This window comes from Cervus elaphus, chromosome 32 (assembly GCF_910594005.1).
Source record: "Cervus elaphus chromosome 32, mCerEla1.1, whole genome shotgun sequence".
Taxonomy (NCBI): Eukaryota; Metazoa; Chordata; class Mammalia; order Artiodactyla; family Cervidae; genus Cervus; species Cervus elaphus.
The window spans coordinates 43,225,643-43,242,500 of record NC_057846.1 but is presented as its reverse complement, the minus strand read 5'-3'; the positions used below and the strand labels follow the sequence as shown (position 1 = coordinate 43,242,500).

Here is a 16,858-nt window from a genome sequence, read left to right as displayed (position 1 = left end):
TTGACAAGTTTGGAGGGCTGTCCTGGGCCTCCAGAAAGTTCAAACACCATCCAAGAAAGAGTCTTCAAAGTGCAACAGTATGAATAGCCAAGGTGATCGACCAAACAGCCCGCCCTAGTCCCACACCCCCAAACTCTTTGAACTGGTGGTTCTCAAGTGTGGTCCCCAGACCGGCAACGTCAGCACCACCTGGGAATAGGTTAGAACTGCAGATTCTCGGACCCCATCCCATCGCTGCTGTGGGGGCTTCCGGGAAATCTGCATTTTAACCACCCCTCCCCCTGAAGATCCTGAGGACCCGTCTCTAGAGCATGTCTCAGAGTCCAGACTAGCTCACAGCTTTTCAGCTTCCTGTTTCTGAAACCCAGTCCCCATCTTTTTCTGTCCAAGAGACCATTGCACACTCTAATGTGCCATGTGGGCAAACCCCAGGGGGCGGAATGCAGGGGAAGGGAAAACCAGTGACCCCTCCGGGAGGAGGACTGTTTGCCTTGGCCAGTTGGCTTGAACTTGGAGCCAAGATTCCATCAATCCTCACGATTGACTTTATTTAAGCGAGTCTCCTATTCTCCTCTGCCTCCTGCTTGGGGACGCGGTCCTCCTGGGAAGGCGAGGGGCCCGGGCCCCTGCTGCCTGGGCCGCCAGTACACACGCCGTCCCCAATAAAACCACACCAGGCAGTCCTTTGCTCTCAAAGTGGGGCTTGCATTTTGCACCGTTAGCTTCAATCAGTGGGGATTTAACACAATCCATGAAATCAAGCAATTAGGCAGAGGGATTCTGGATGGCTGACACGGACGCTGCATGCCCGACTGTGTGTGTGAGGGCTTTGTGAGTGTGTCGGGGCTGGGGGGCATAAAGTTGGGAAATCCACTCTCCTGCCTTAACTGCCCCACCACCCACAACTCCCCAAGATATCTGGGATCCAGAAAACAGGACAATTTCAATGAAATGATTTGCCCCAAATAAATTGCTCAAGAACATTTTCTACGTCTGCTGATTTTTTTTTTTTTTTTTTTTTTGTAAATGAGAGAAAAAGAAAAGCTGCTTTCAATCATTTTTTTGTTTGTTTTCTTTGGGTTTTTCTTTCTTTTTCTTTTTTTTTGTAGCATCTGTCCTGTAGTCAGTAGATGCATGTAAGTATGCCACGTGTGGTTTGTGGTCGGGGAGAGAGTCTGTGTTACTGTGACCGAGCGCAAGCCCCTTTTCTTTGCTTAAGGAATTAATGATGCAAACCCCGGCCCCTGCTGCGAACGGAGGTCTGTGGAGCAGCCTTTGCGGGGCTTTGTCAGCAGGACTCATTTGGATCCGTTGCCACTGCCGGGACCCTCTGCTGAGGGTTGGAAGGAGTCGCGGCTTCTCCGGGCCCCGCCCTTACCCAGCGCGGTGACCAAACCTCATTTGCACAGTCGGCTTTGGGAACGGCGCTTGCTGCCTCAGGGCCGCCCACCCAAGAGATTCGTGAAACTGGGTCTGGAATGTAAAAAATCAGGTCTTCTCTATCTTACTGCACAGTGAGGTCCGCTCTCTGAGCAGGTTTTTTTTTTTTTTTTCCACTGAGAGGTTGGGCAGGACGGGGGATGTAAACTGTGGTCCCTCTCTGGTCCTGGGGGCGGGGAACGAAGAGGACACTGGAGGAAGAGCTAGTCAGTCTTGTCATCCCCACCCCAGCTGCTCAGATCGTCTGTTTGGGCACTTCAGCCCTGTCTGCCAGAGAAAGGAATTTAGGAGAGCAAGTCACTAGGAATCGGGTGATGTCAGGGGTTACTTGCCCCAGGAGGATTTTTTTTATTAGCATCTCTTGGAGACAGTGTATCTGATGGCTTGCCAGTGGTCCCCAGAATCTGCAGGGACCCCATACCTTCCTCTTCCTTGCTGGGAGGACCTGTGACCTCAAGTAACGAGCTCTGAGAGACAGGGAGCAGGGTTCCCAGAGGAACTTGTGAGTACCTTCAGCCTTGGGCAGGCAATTCAGCTGAATCAGGTTGAACATCCCTTCCTGTTCAAAGTAAATAATCCAAATGCTAACCTAATTGGGTTTTTTTTTTTTTTTTAAATCTGAAAAATGATCCAGTTGACAAACTCCGTAGGCTACCTCCTCTTCTCAGATGAATGGTGGAAAAAGTAGAATTCTTACTCAAACAAAACCCTTCCTGGGAAGCCCCGAGTGAAGCCAAGCTGCTCTAGTTGAATAGGGATTGAAGGGCCTGGAATTGTAATCTTTGTGTTTCTTTTAAGAGCTCCCATTTTGTGATTCATTGACATTTTATATACATTTCAGGTCTTTACTAGACAGCAAGCTTTTTTTTTTTTTCATTAAATCTAAGTTTTTTGCTTCAGAATAAATGCAATTTAAAATGTCAACTAGTATTAAAAGGCTTTTAACAAAAAACTGCAGGCCTCTGCCCAATGCCTTCCAAACACTGATTCCCACAACCCAGAGGAAGTAATTTTCAGCTATTTTAGCTGTTTTTTTTTTTATGATAGTTAGCAAAACAGAGTACATAAAGATGATACTAATTTTTTAAAATTTATTTTTAATTGGAGGATAAATGCTTTACGGTATTATGCTGGCTTCTACCATACAACAACGGGAATCAGCTTTAAGTACACGTGTCCCCTTCCTCTTGAACTTCCCCTCGACCTCCCACCCCATCCCACCCTGCTAGGTGGTCACAGAGTACTGGGTTTGATCTTGTGTTATAGAGCCGCTTCCTTTAGCTATCTGTTTACACGTGGTAACGTATATGTTTCAATGCTACTCTCTGAAATTGTCCCACCCTTTCCTCCCCACGCTGTGTCCAAAGTCTGTTCTCTATGTGCCTTTATTCCTGCCCTGCAAATAGGATCATCCGTACCGTTTTTCTAGATTTCATATATATGTGTTCGTATACTATGTTTGTTTTCCTGTTTCTGACTTACCTCACTCTGTATAACAGGCACTGGGTTCATCCACCGCACTAGAACTGACTCAGTTGCATTCCTTTTTATGGCCGAGTAATATTCCATTGTAATGTATGTACAGCTTTTTTATCCGTTCATCAGTCTGTGGACATCTAGGTTGCTTCCATGCCCTAGCTATTGTCAACAGTGCTGCAGTGAACACTGGAGTGGGCTTCCCTAGTGACTCAGATGGTAAAGAATCCAGGAGACTCGGGTTCAGTCCCTGGGTTGGGAGGATTCCCTGGAGAAGGGGATGGCCACCCATTCCAGTATTCTTGCCTGGAGAATCCCATGGACAGAGAATCCTGGTGGGCTACAGTCCACGGGGTCACAAAGTGTCAGACATGACTGAGCAACAAAGCAGAAACATGGGGGTACATGTGTCTTTTTCAATTACGTTTTTCTCAGGGTATATGCCCAGTAGTGGGATTGCTGGGTCGTATGGCAGTTTTGTTCCTAGTTTTTTAAGAAATCTCCATTCTGTTCTCCACAGTAGCTGTATCAATGTTCATTCCCACCAACAGTGCAAGAGAGTTCCCTCTTCTCCGCATCTTCTGTAGCATTTATTGTTTGCAGATTTCTTTGGTGAGGGCCATTCTGACTGGTGTGAAGTGATAACCTCATTGTAGTTTTGATTTGCATTTCTCTAATAATGAGTATTCAGCATCTTTTCATGTGTTTGTTGGTCATCTGTATGTCTTCTGTGAAGAAATCTCTGTTTTGGTCTTCCGCCCACTTTTTGATTGAGTTGTTTGTTTTTTTGCTATTGAGCTACATGAGCTGCTTGAAAATTTTGAAGATGAATCCTTTGTCATTTGTTTCATTTGGAAACCATACTTAATTTTAGCTTAAATTTTAGACATCACTTATTGATGTTCTATGATTGAAGACAAAGATTTATCTTTTGCTTAATTTTCATTTTTAAACAATTTTTAGTTTTTCATCAAATTCTTAATTTTTAGACACTATTGATTTTCTATTATTGGTAATGTCTGTCTTATAGTCTATTCCCTCTTCTTCCCATTCTTTTCAATTTAACATATTTGGTTAAATTGATATTCAGTGTTTAATTTGTTGTAATTATGTAAATATAATTTACAGTTGAGCCGTGTGTGTACTACATTTATATTTCCTTTCTTATATACTGTTTCCCTGAGATAGTTACCTCACTTCATTTTCCTGGTTCCTTATGTTATGAATTCAGCCCCAAACATTCCTGCAGGTTTTCATCCAATCTGCCTGACCCTTCTTTCCTCCTGTTTCAGACTGCACTGGTCGAGCTTTAAGCCCATCACACAGCTGTCCTGGAAAACCATTCTAAGGCTTCCATTGTTTTTATCTCATGTTAGAGCTTTAGTTTCCTGATCCTGGGTTGTATTCTGCATTTTTAGAGCAGTTTCCCAAGAAGAGATACATGGAAGACTTTTTATTTAAATCATTGAACAGTCTGAAGTTGTCTTTCTTCTCACCCCTCACTGATAGTTTGGCTCAGTACTGAATTTTTTAAAAAACCTTTTATTTTATACTGGAGTATAGACAATTAACAATGTTGTGATCAGTCAGTTCAGTTCAGTCGCTCAGGCGTGTCTGACTCTTTGCGACCCCATGAATCGCAACACGCCAGGCCTCCCTGTCCATCACAAACTCCTGGAGTTTACTCAAACTCATGTCCATTGAGTTGGTGATGCCATCCAGCCATCTCATCCTCTGTTGTCCCCTTCTCCTCCTGCCCCCAATCCCTCCCAGCATTAGGGTCTTTTCCAATGAGTCAACTCTTCGCATGAGGTAGCCAAAGTATTGGAGTTTCAGCTTCAGCATCAGTCCTTCCAATGAACACCCAGGACTGATCTCCTTTAGGATGGACTGGTTGGATCTCCTTGCAGTCCCAGGGACTCTGAAGAGTCTTCTCCACCTCCACAGTTCAAAAGCATCAATTCTTCAGCACTCAGCTTTCTTCACAATCCAACTCTCACATCCATACATGACCACTGGAAAAACCATAGCCTTGACTAGACGGACCTTTGTTGGCAAAGTATTGTCTCTGCTTTTTAATAGGCTATCTAGGTTGGTCATAACTTTCCTTCCAAGGAGTAAGCGTCTTTTAATTTCCTGGCTGCAGTCACCATCTGCAGTGATTTTGGAGCCCCCCCAAAATAAAGTCTGACACTGTTTCCACTGTTTCCCCATCTATTTGCCATGAAGTGATGGGACCGGATCTTAGTTTTCTGAATGCTGAGCTTTAAGCCAACATTTTCACTCTTCTCTTTCACTTTCATCAAGAGGCTTTTTAGTTCCTCTTCACTTTCTGCCATAAGGGTGGTGTCATCTGCATATAGGTTGTGATAGTGTCAGGTCAACAGTGAAGGGACTCCGCCATCCATATACACGTATCCATTCTCCCCAAACTTCCCTCCCACCCAGGCTGCCGTAAAACATTGAGCAGAGTTCCCTGAGCTACACAGTATATTCTTGTTGGTTATCCATTTTAAATATAGCAATGTGTACCTGTTGATCCCAAACATCCTAACTATTCCTTCTTCCCTGAATTTGGGAATTTTAAAAGCATGGCTGCATTATCTTTCAGCTTCTAGTGTTGCTGTGGACGAATCCTGTGCTATTCTGATGCCTGGTGCTTTGCAGTAGATGTATCCTGTCTTTTTCCCTGGAGGATTCCTGTAAGTTCTCCTTATCCCTGGTGTCTCTAGATGTCATGATTCATTGACCTGTGTGTGCTCAGTCACCCAGTCATATTCTGACTCCTTGTGACCCCCTGGACTGTAGCTGCCAGGCTCCTCTGTTCATGGGATTCTCCAGGCAAGGACACTGGAGCAGGTTGCCATTTCCTTCTCCCGGGTATCTTCCTGACCCAGGGATCGAACTTACATCTCTTGAGTCTCCTGTATCGCAGGTGGATTCTTTACCGCTAAGCTGCTTGGGAAAACCCATTCATTGACCTGTGCGTGCGTAATAAGTTTATTCAGTCATTTCTGACTCTGTGCGATGCTACGGACTGTAGCCCACCAGGCTCCTCTGTCCATGGGGATTCTCCAGGCAAGAATACTGGAGTGGATTGCCATGCCGCCCTCCCGGGGATCTTGCCGATGTGGGCACTGTTTAATCTGAGAGCTTGTATTCTTTCTTCCTGGAAATTTTTCTTGTATTATTTCTTTGGTATTTTCTTGGTTCTTTATTATTTGTTTTCTTGGTTCTTTCTTCTTCAGACGTTGGGCCTCCTGGATTAAGCCTCTCTTTTATCTTTCTTTCTCCTGTTTCCATCTCTTTGTCATTTTGTTCCACTTTCCAGGAAATGTTTCCACCCTTATATTAAAGCACACACGTTTCATTCTTTATTTCTGCTCTTACCTTCTGAAATCTCAAATACTCTTCAGGTTCTCTGAACATTCCTCTCCAAAGAATTCTGTTTTCATTTCCTGAATACAGTGTCTTCTGTTACCTTTGTAAAAAAGTTTCTTCTGCAGCCTACCTTGTCTCTGTTCTCTGATTTTTTCTTCCTGTGTGTTTTGTATGTTTTATTCTCTTGTTCACATTTAGAGGCTTGCCTTTAAATGCCTGCTGATCCTTTTAAGAGTAAATCACTAAGTTGGTACTCTGCGTGTATGCGTGTCCTGTGAGTTTTGAGCCTCATTTTGGAATTTTGTTGGAGGGAGCTGTGGGTCTTCTCTTTGGGGTTGCTAGTTTCTTCAGATAGAACCCCCGGGATCCTCTGATGGGGGCTCAGAGCCTCACTCTTCACTGCAGGCTTTCACTGAACCCTCAGCCGTCAGGGCTGTTCCTTCCCACCCCATCTTCCTGTGTGTCTGGTGTGCACAAGCCCAGTCTGTCTGGATCGAACTTTCTGTACAGAATAAACCTCTTGGCTGCTGCTGGAGTGGGTGAGGGGTGGTCATCTGGACTCACGGCCTGGCTCGTGGATCTGGGTGCGTCGATGCAGGCTTATCAATTCCTATATTTAATACAGTCTCCGTAACCCCATTCAGAAGCACCCAGTGGCCCCTGGCTTGTGGACATTTCTGGGTCCTGCCGTGTGAATCGGCTGCTTTCTTGCTCACAGCCCCCTCTGTCAGCAGCTGGGTTTCTGCTTTTCTTATCTTTGTCAAGCCGGGATCCACCATCCATTTGCTTTCTGTTATACTAGATGTGATGTCCTCGTTTCTTTACCATTTTCTTGCATATGTTTATAACTTTTTTTAAACTGTAATTTTAGAGGAGTGGAAATGATCCTATGCTCAATCTTCGGCAAGATGTTTGGCAAGAAGTGGACAGGAGTGACGCTTCACAAACATTCCAGATGCTTGGTGGTTGAGGATGCAGAACCTGTCTTTCCTTCCCGTTGGTTGTAAGCTCTCTGGGATTCTCCCTCAACCCCTCTGGTTCAGGCTCCCACAGGTCATCAGCAACAACCCCCCCCCACCCCCAACCCCACCATTGCCAAGGCCAGCGCTCCGGTCCTACACTCATCTTTAAACTCAACAGCAAAGGAGATCAAGGAGCGTTGCTTCCATGTGAAAAGCACCTTCCCCAAGAGACACCAGGCTGCCTGGTTTTCCATCCATGCCTCTGATGACTTTGCAGGAACTCCCCAGGGAACTTCCCTCTGTCTCTCCTTTTCTCTGTACTTCCCTCTTCACTGTAATGATTATCATGATTATCATCGGTGATAAGATGAGTCACAAAGCTGGGACTGACTCAGCCCCCTCCCCACCTTCCCCCTCGGGGCCCTTTCTTGCATTCCTGCTGCAGTTCCTCACTGTGGGTCCTGTAAATGCCTGGCCCTTGGCCAACTGTGGCCTCTCATCCAGGCTTCCTGTCCCGGTGATTGGAAGGATGGCGGCCTCATTAGCATAAGCAGGTCAGGAGAAAGAGATGGTTTTGAAGCCAGTGTGGGTTTGGGATGAGTGTAATGAACTTCCTCTGCTCATTTCAGCCTCAGAAAATGTCCAGGCCTTGTGGGGAGGCTACCGAGGGAGGATCAGTTGTGAGCAAAAAAATATGGTTTTGGTGACTGCACGTGGAATGAAGCTTTCAAAGTCTATCTGAATAGAAGGGGGTTGTGTTTGTTTTTAATTTTTTTTTTATTGGAGCATAACTGCTTTCCAATGTTGTGTTCGTTTCGGCTGTACAACAGTGTGAATCAGCTATATGTACACATATATCCCTGCCTTCCCGAGCCTCCCTCCCCCCGAACCGCCCCCATTCCACCCCTCTACGTCGTCACAGAGCACTGCTCGCTGAGTTCCCTGTTAGAAGGGGTTATTTAATTTTAAGGCTGTGGAGAAAGACCCAGATGGCCCTAATTGTGACCTTAAGTTTAGAGTTTTCATAGTATCTGGTCTCTGAATTCTTGCGGGCAGTGATCAGCAAGGTGAGAGGCAGGAGTCCTATTCTACTGTCGGAGGATGTTAAGTCGTTGCTAAAAAAAAACAAAAACAAACCTAAAGAAGGGTTTTGTTTTTGTTTGTTTCTTTGTTTGGTTTTAGCTCAGGGAAGCTGAGATCAAGGGCCCGAGGCAGACGTGGACTTATCACCCGTGGGAGACAGCCCCGGGAGGAGACAGAGAAGCAAAGGGATGGGGCGGGGGGTGCGGAGCTACGGGTGGGCGTCACCGTCAGCCCAGGACCACCCAGCACGGCCTTCCGGATGGTCAACCTGCTGGGCCAGCAGGCAGACGGCACTCTGCGCTTTACCGATGGAAAATGCAGACTCTGGGAGCTCGAAACCAGCTTCTGTGGTTGAACACGGAACACAGTTTGAACCCAGGACCAGGGACTCCAGCTGCGTCCCAGCTGTAAGCCCAGCCGCTCCATCCTCGGGCTTCTCCTACCTGCACACCAGCACCGTATGTGATGCAAACACAGTCCCTGGGGCTCCGGGCTGTCCCCGCGGTGGAGGCTGGGTGGGAGGAGGAGAGGAGGTGGGGGTCAGTCCCCCAGCCCCCATCCCCAACCCAGCAGCCCCTGGTTGTGGCATGATGGGGGGCTGTACACATAGCCACAAGCAGGGGGAAATCAACCTGGGACGGCTAATCGCCTATCCAAACATTGTTGGTAATCTGCATCGCTAAAGTAAACCCCTGGAAGATGGAAAAGATGGTAGTAATTTCTGGCCACATGTGCCTCCTCTTTCCCACCTCAAAAAAAGAAAGTGAGCCAAATGGCAAGAAGCAGAGACTCTAATGCAAAACACATTTCCATCACTGGCTTCTCCCTCCCCTCTCCCCACCTATGTAAACCAAATTCCTTGACACGGTCATAGCAAAAGAACATTAATTTTTGATTTGAGTTGTGATTAAAAGCAACACAATCAAAAGAGGGAAATAGTTTCCACTGGAGCACTAGCATTTGAAACCCCGTTGGTGTCGTGGGAACCAGCGTGCTCTTCGGGGTCAGGTGTGGGTTTGAGTCCCGAGTCTCTTCTTACAGAGCCTGGCCTCCTGTTATCACCACCCATCCTGGGTCCTTCGTACTGACCGTCATCGGTAAGAACGATCGTGGCTGTGGATGATGTCAGGAGCCACGCAGAGAGTGCCCATCCTGGGCTCGGCATATGGGGGGGTTCTTTCTCCCAGATGATGGCTCACTTCTCTGCAGAATAGGAGGTGCCCAGTTGTCCCAGGAAATGCACTTGTCCCCCCCACCCCCACCCCCCCGGTGATGTCATTGATCACGCCTACAGCAACACTGGGATCGTGGCTTTAGACCTTGGGAAGCAGTCCAGGGTCACCTGGCACGCGTCCCCATCGCCTCGCCTCCCTGAAGTCCTGGATCCCTTCCTGGGGTCAGTGGATCCCCGAAGTGCAGGGGGTGGGCAGAAATGGAGCCGAACCTGCCGAGCCTGGCGGGGAGTCTCTCGGGCTTGTCCCCAGGAGAACTTTCTTGCCCAGTGAGCTATAGATTCACACAGGTGAAGTCTTTTCTCAGGTGACCCACCAGGTACAAGGATTATAAACCAACCAGGGGAGTGAGCCGGGTGGGCCTATTGGGGCAGATCTGGGCAGACATTGGGGCTTCACTGGTAGCTCAGCTGGCAAAGAATCTGCCTGCAGTGCAGGAGACCCTGGTGCTATTCCTGCATCAGGAAGATCCCCTGGAGAAAGGATAGGCTACTCCCTCCAGTATTCTTGGACTTCCCTGGTGGCTGAGTCCGTAAAGAATCCACGTGCAATGCGGGAGACCTGGGTTCGATCCCTGGGTTGGGAAGATCCCCTGGAAGAGGGCATGGCTACCCACTGCAGTATTCTTGCCTGGAGAATCCCCATGGACAGAGGAGCCTGGGGGACTACAGTCCACGGGATCGCAAAGTGTTGGATGCGACTGAGCGGACAGAGGTCCCAGAGGGTGATCTGTGCTGCTCCCTATTTGATGCTCTTCCACCTGTGGGTACTCCTGCCTCATCCTCAGGGTCCGGGTGGGTGGGGGAGTCAAGTGAAATCAGAAGGTCTTGGCAGTGACTGGTTCGGCAGGGGTGGTGGAGGGTAAAGCCAGGAGCTCCTTGGGAGACTATGCTCAACTCACTCCCGTGTGTGCAGGTCTGTCCAGCCTTCCGGGTGAGGGCTAGCCCTCTGCTGCCTGGACTAGTCCCCAAAACTTCTGCCACCCTTGGACTGAAGTCTTTCATCTGGGCTGAGGGCCTGGGGAGTTACATGGGGCCCAGAGGCTGGAGATCTAGAACGCTTTCTGTAAGAGAAGGTGATGGGAGCACATGTAGTTTCCTGACTTTGACACATCCCCTGAAGATTTATTTGTTCTAGTGTTTTTCCCTCCTCCTAATTCTTGGGTTGGCCAAGAAAGTGCTTTTACTCAACGAAACATTAAATAATAAAGCCATCACTCAGGCAGTGTTACCTTGGCCGAAATAGCTCCTTTCAACCAGGAGGAACTCTTAGACCATTTCATTAAGTAAAGCCATTTTGAAATGTGGGTGAACCTGGGAAGAGAGCCCTAACCCTAACTGTTTCCCTTATTTTCTTGGTCCATTTAATCAACACTTGAAATGTCAGCTTCATTATAAAGAATGTTGCAATTCAGCCTGCACAGCACAGTAATTACAAGTGGACACTCAGTCCATGAGTTTAAGTTTAGGATCAGTGACTCTGGGCAAGTAAAGGCAACCCTGACACCTCAGTTTTCTCATCTGTTAAATGGGGGGAATAATTGCGCCTTCCATGTGGAGTTATTAGGTTTCATGGAGGAAGTGCCTGGAGAATACTCAACACACTTGCTGACATCCAGATGCTTTCCTGATCACTAGCTACTGTTCTGTAGCTCAGATTCAAGTCTTTCCTCATGGAGTGTGGGTGGAAGCTAGGAGATATTTAAAAGAGAGGGCTTAGTGATTTGGAATTGAGATGAGTTCGGAGGATGGACATACCATCTGGTGACCAGGATCTAGAAATGGTTTTCAACTCCTTTGGGGTGATCCCTGGCTGGCCAGTGTTTGAGGGGAGCTGATTGTTATGGGTGATGCCGTGTTTGTGTTCTTGGTGCATTTCCAATTGCAGGACGCCTCCACGCTAATCTACCCTCCCCAGGTAACCCTGTGAGGCCAGCACGGGAGTGTGTTGTCCACACAATAACACCCAAGCACTTTGGCTTGGGCTCCGTAGAGACAGAAAGATTGGTTTTCCCTCTCTGCAGGGAGCCAGGCTGACAATAGAAGAAGCCCGGGTCCCATGTTGGATCTGAGGAACCACCACCTGGATTTATCCATCAGACCCCCACCAGCATTTGCTCCAGTGGGTTGAAAGGTCAAAGTCAAGTTTGGGTCTGTGAGTCTACCCTGTGGATAGGATAGCCCATTAGTGGCGCCCTCTAGTGGTTGATGAGTGGTGGACAGCCTGTCAGTGGTACCTGCTGTCTGAGCTTCCTGGAGACACCGTGGTTGGAACCATGGTCCTGATGCTGAAGTCGGACACTGACGCTTGATGCAGTTAGCTTTCCCTTGCTGGCAGCACACACGTAGGTCTTGTCTGTCTTATTTCCAGAGCCGGGATTTTAGGTCCTTTGGATGTTAAAAAAAACTAAACCAATAACTTACTCCTAAAAAAACAACAAACTCAGGGTAAGTTTTTTCTTTGAGTGCCGAGGTCTGTACCATTAGATTATATGGCCTTGATTGGATTAGAGGGTCCGCTTCTTCTCTTGAAGCATTGTATGACCGTCTGAATCCCAGAGTTTTTTTTTTTAAAAAAAAACACCCATGATTTGGTTTTGAACATTTGTTTGAGCCGCTCATGGCATCTTGTGGCAACTATTAAGATACCATCAGATACACTGAAACCAAGGAGGCAGAATCTGTGTGTGAAGGTCACCTGAGACCTTGGTCCTTATCTATAGACTAGATACAGACAGCCTCCCTGTTTGAGGTGCTCTTTGATTTTTATTTCTCCTGCTCTTCAGCCCCCAGGTGGGTTGTGGTTGTGGATGAAGAGCCGTGTTTTCATTTTTTTAATTGGAGTGTAATTGCTTTATAATGTTGTGCTAGTTTCTGTTGTACGAACAAGTGAATCAGCTACATGTGTACATAGATCCCCTTCCTCCCCCCAGCCCCTTCCCACCCCCCAGGTCATCTCAGAGCCCCGAGCTGAGCCCCCTGTGTTCCCCACTAGCTTTCTGAAAAGCCGTGTTCTAAAACTCTCTCCTCTCCTCTTCCTCTCCCTGCCCTCGCCCCTCTAGCCCTGAGGATGAAAATCAAAGAGGTGAAAAAGGAAAACGGCGACAAGAAGATTGTCCCCAAGAAGAAGAAGCCCCTGAAGCTGGGGCCCATCAAGAAGAAGGAGCTGAAGAAGCTGGTGCTCTACCTGAAGAACGGGGCCGACTGCCCCTGCCACCAGCTGGACAACCTCAGTCACCACTTCCTCATCATGGGCCGCAAGGTCAAGAGCCAGTACCTGCTGACAGCCATTCACAAGTGGGACAAGAAAAACAAGGAGTTCAAGAACTTCATGAAGAAGATGAAGAATCACGAGTGTCCCACCTTCCAGTCGGTCTTCAAGTGATTCTTGGGAGGTGGGGGGGCGGGTTGGGGCGGGGAGCCTGGGGTGAGGGGAGGGGAGGGCTGAGCGGATGCCCCTGGACCCCTGGCGGTTCACCCCACACCCCCTTGCTCCTGCGAGGTGGAGGGCGCGTGACCCAGTTGCTTTGCAGCATCCTTGACCCTCCCGCCTTCCCCAGGCTCCAGCCCCCACCAGGTAGAGCCGATATTTAAAGCCGCATGCCCAGGTGAGAAACCCACTTAGATTAGGAAGCTTCTCAAGACCTACAAGTGGAGCAGCATGTCCCCCGGGGGGAAAGGGAGATTTCAGGCCGGCCGGGTCCATGGGAGACACAGTCACTAAAAAAGGCAATGCTGTCAGCCCAGACAGGGGGCTGGCGGCCAGAGCTAGTGAGGACAGCAGACGCTAGCTTCCACCACCCTCTCGGTGTCACTGCAAACCATGTACGGACCTATCAGCTAGTCTATGCCGTTGGAACTAGAACCTTCTAACTCTTGGCAAAATGCATGGCTTTCCATTCCAGAGGAATTTTCCCTTTCTGTCCATTGTTCAGACAGATACCAACACACCACCACACTCACCATGAAGATCAGCTCCGGAGAGTGACTGCAGGGAGGGGAAGCTTGAGAAATAGCCCAAGGGAGTGCAGTGCCTGGCCCCACCCTCCGTGTGGTCCTTGACAGGGACCAGCCTGTCTTGGATGCCCTGGAGGTGGTTACCATCAGACCCAGCCGTGATCTCGCCTCCTGACACGTGGAAGGCCGCACAGGCCTGCCTTGGGTGACAGAGGTGATGACTCATAGACTGGGAAGGCAATTGTTAGTGGTTTTCAAAAACAAAACAAAACAAAAAGTTAAAGGAGAAAAACAGAAAAAAAAAATTTAGAACAGTCCAGCAAATTGCTAGTCTAGGGCCAACTGTCACTGGGTGAAGAGCTTATTAATCTAATTCTCTTGTTTGTTTGTTTCACATTGTTTTAAAGCAATCAACAAACCCACTGATTCTTCAAGGTTCCTTTTTGTTTGTTTAAAAAAGTCTCCATGGAGCATTTGGAAAGGTGTGGCAAGATGGGGGACTCTGCATGCCTTTGAGGTCACTTTCTAGCTGAGCAACTGTCTTTCTGGGTATTTTCTGTGGGGGGTGGATTCTCCTGGAAGCGTAGCTGTGTTTCTCCTTCCTGAGGGGTTCTGGGTCACCCTGGGCCCAACACAACGCTAATCTAAACTCACAGTGCGTCCTACTCCCGTCTTTCTTGTGAAGAATGGATTCCTTTGAACTTGATTGCCTAGAGATCAGAGACATTCAGAATAGCCTGCCTGCCTGTCCTCCTGCACTTAACAAAATATTTTGTTTTCATTTCTGCAGAGGGAAAGTTAAGCTATAAAGGTCCCCATTCCAAGGAGGGAATTTAGAAAGCAAAGCAACTGCGGTTTTTCCCCGAGGGCCCTAAGATAATTCTCACAGCCGTTGTGTTAATAAGTGATGTACATAAACCCATTCATGGAAGCAACTTGACTCCTCTCGTTCAATGTATAGGAAGCAATTCCAAAAAAAAAAAAAAAGTTAATGTTAATTTCTTCCTCACGTCAGATTCTTAATTCTCTGTAACACCTTGAGAACTTCAGTGATTGTCCCTCTGGGTGAATCTGATGCTGCACTGGGACTCGGACTCATCAACCCCGTGGCTCATTCTGTTAACTTCCTAAACTACAGCCTGAAAACCAGCCTGCCAACCTCGTCACCTACTTGAGGGCTATCCTGATCTAATGAACCCCTGACAATTAGTGACCCATCGTTTAATACATTTTTTATTCTCTCTGACCTTTAATCATAAAGTGTTGGGGATTGTATGTGATTTGCCTGTAATTTTGGATGATTTTTAAAAAAAAAAATGTGTGTGTATATATATATTAGTGAATTAGAAATATCCTCCTTTCCTATTGTCAACTGAAATTCAGAGCAGTTCATGAAAGCTTGGATCTGGGTCTTAGTTTTGATTGATTAACCCCAAAGCTCAGTGCCATGTATCTGCTGGTGACACCTTGGACAGAGGGTGTCCTATCACAGGGCCACTTCAGGGTGGGGGCCTTGGGAAAGCTTTGAGTGGGGCACAGCGGTTCCTCTAGAAAGGTTATCGGTGAATAGGTAGACTCTCAATAGGAATTCTCAGGTAGGACGTGGTGTTTTCAGATGAGAGTTCAGAATAAGTTGGAAATGTGAATTGCAACTGCAGGTTTTTCCCCAGCCACAGAGCCCCAGACCTGAGGTTCACTGTGGACATGGGACAGCCTGGGCTGTGACCCGTCACCCACTTTAGGGTGAAGGGAGGCTCTGGGTCCAGAGCTGCGTTTGATCACAAAGCATTGCTTTTCTCAACAAAGGCGATGACGAAACCAACTTGCAGATTCGTGGGCTTGCTCACTTCTTTCCAGAAGAGCAGGGTGGGTGATTTGGTAATCATTGCTAGTGCAAAAGATCATCTTCATAAAGGTTTAAAATGATCATCCTGGGTGGAATCCGGTGAGGTCATGGGCAAAACTCAGTCACATCTTTGAAGAGGACCAGTATTTTCCTTAGCAGACAGAAAGTGAGGTGAGAATTCCAAGAATATTTTATTTGTAGAGCATCCTGTGTCACCCTGGGCTTTGGGTGGCTGTAAATTAGCACCAAGGGCTCCCTAAGGCATCTGGGTCTGTGAATGACAGAGGCCCCATTGTGCAAACCTGGAATCCGTCTTTTTCAGCAGACTCCAAGTACCCAGTTGCTCTGCCATAAGTGTGTGGATGTCTCGGGCTTAGGTGCTCTGTTTTAGAAAAGGTTTCCCTGGAACAATGTGCTGGTCCCACTGACCTGTCACAAGCAGATACATAGGACACAGACCAGATTCCTGTTTCCTCTAGTTCCTCCACGTAGCACTCCTCTTATAGAGCCTAAATCTCTTATAAATGCTTTGAATACTGTGAAAATGTTTTACATTCCATTTCATTTGTGTGTGTTTTATTTTTAACTGCATTTTACCAGATGTTTTGGTGTTATCACTTATGTTAATAGTAATTCCCGTATGTGTTCATTTTACTTTCATGCTTTTCCTGCCATGTATCAATATTCACTTGACTAAAATCACTCAATTAATCAGTGGTAATGTGCATGGTGAATTTTTCCTGCTCCCCACAATGGCACACCGTTTACCCTCCTCCGCCTCACACATACCCCTTCTCTTCAGTTTTTCCAGTGATGTTTTCTGGCCCCCACTCAATACTTTTCACATGGTAACGGGGCATGGTGGGATAGCAGAGTACCTGGGGGCCCCAAGGCACCAGCACCCTATCCCATGTATACCACCTGCTCCCCTGAATCACTTCCAGAAGTTTCTCCCGGCTGTGTGTTCCAGATCAGAGAGAACGTTAAATACCTGCTCCCCAAGAATGTATTTTTCAACCCTGCCTGAGTTTCTTCTCTATGTTTTTGGTTGCAGATGCTCTTTCCCCTCCAGAAATTCAATGTTAAAATTCCAGCTAAGATTTGAAAACTCTTTGGCATATGGAGTGAGCCTTAGAGGAAACCATATCTTCCCTGTTAACAGATGAGATGCTCAGATGGGAGATGGCCAGGTTTGCTCAGAGAGTTTGGGGCTTCCAGGTCACTGGCATTGCTGGAACCAGAACCCAGTCTGGGGGGAACAAGGTCTGAATTAGAAGGTCTGGGTCCTCCCTCTGGACCCAGGCAGTGCACTTCACAAGCCCAGCTTGTCTTATCTAGGCTACAGGTTTCTTGCCTAAGGAATTCTTCGGTGTGATTTTGTAGTCTGTGAGGAATGACAGTGACAACTTCATGTTGTTTCCTGATTAACAAGGCACTTCTGAACCTCAGACAGCTGGCAGTTTTGTCCAGAAGTGAGCAAAT

The 16,858-nt window shown here is 47.5% G+C and overlaps 1 protein-coding gene across 1 annotated transcript in view; it reads left to right on the top strand.

The window, feature by feature from the left end:
• SFRP1 (secreted frizzled related protein 1) overlaps positions 1-16,092 on the top strand; it is a 46,101-nt gene extending 30,009 nt beyond the window's left edge. The window contains exon 3 of the mRNA XM_043893607.1: positions 12,636-16,092. Coding sequence (XP_043749542.1) covers positions 12,636-12,958 — 323 coding nt within the window. The 3' untranslated portion in view covers positions 12,959-16,092. The remainder of the gene's footprint in view (positions 1-12,635) is intronic.
• The last annotated feature ends 766 nt before the right edge of the window (positions 16,093-16,858 follow it).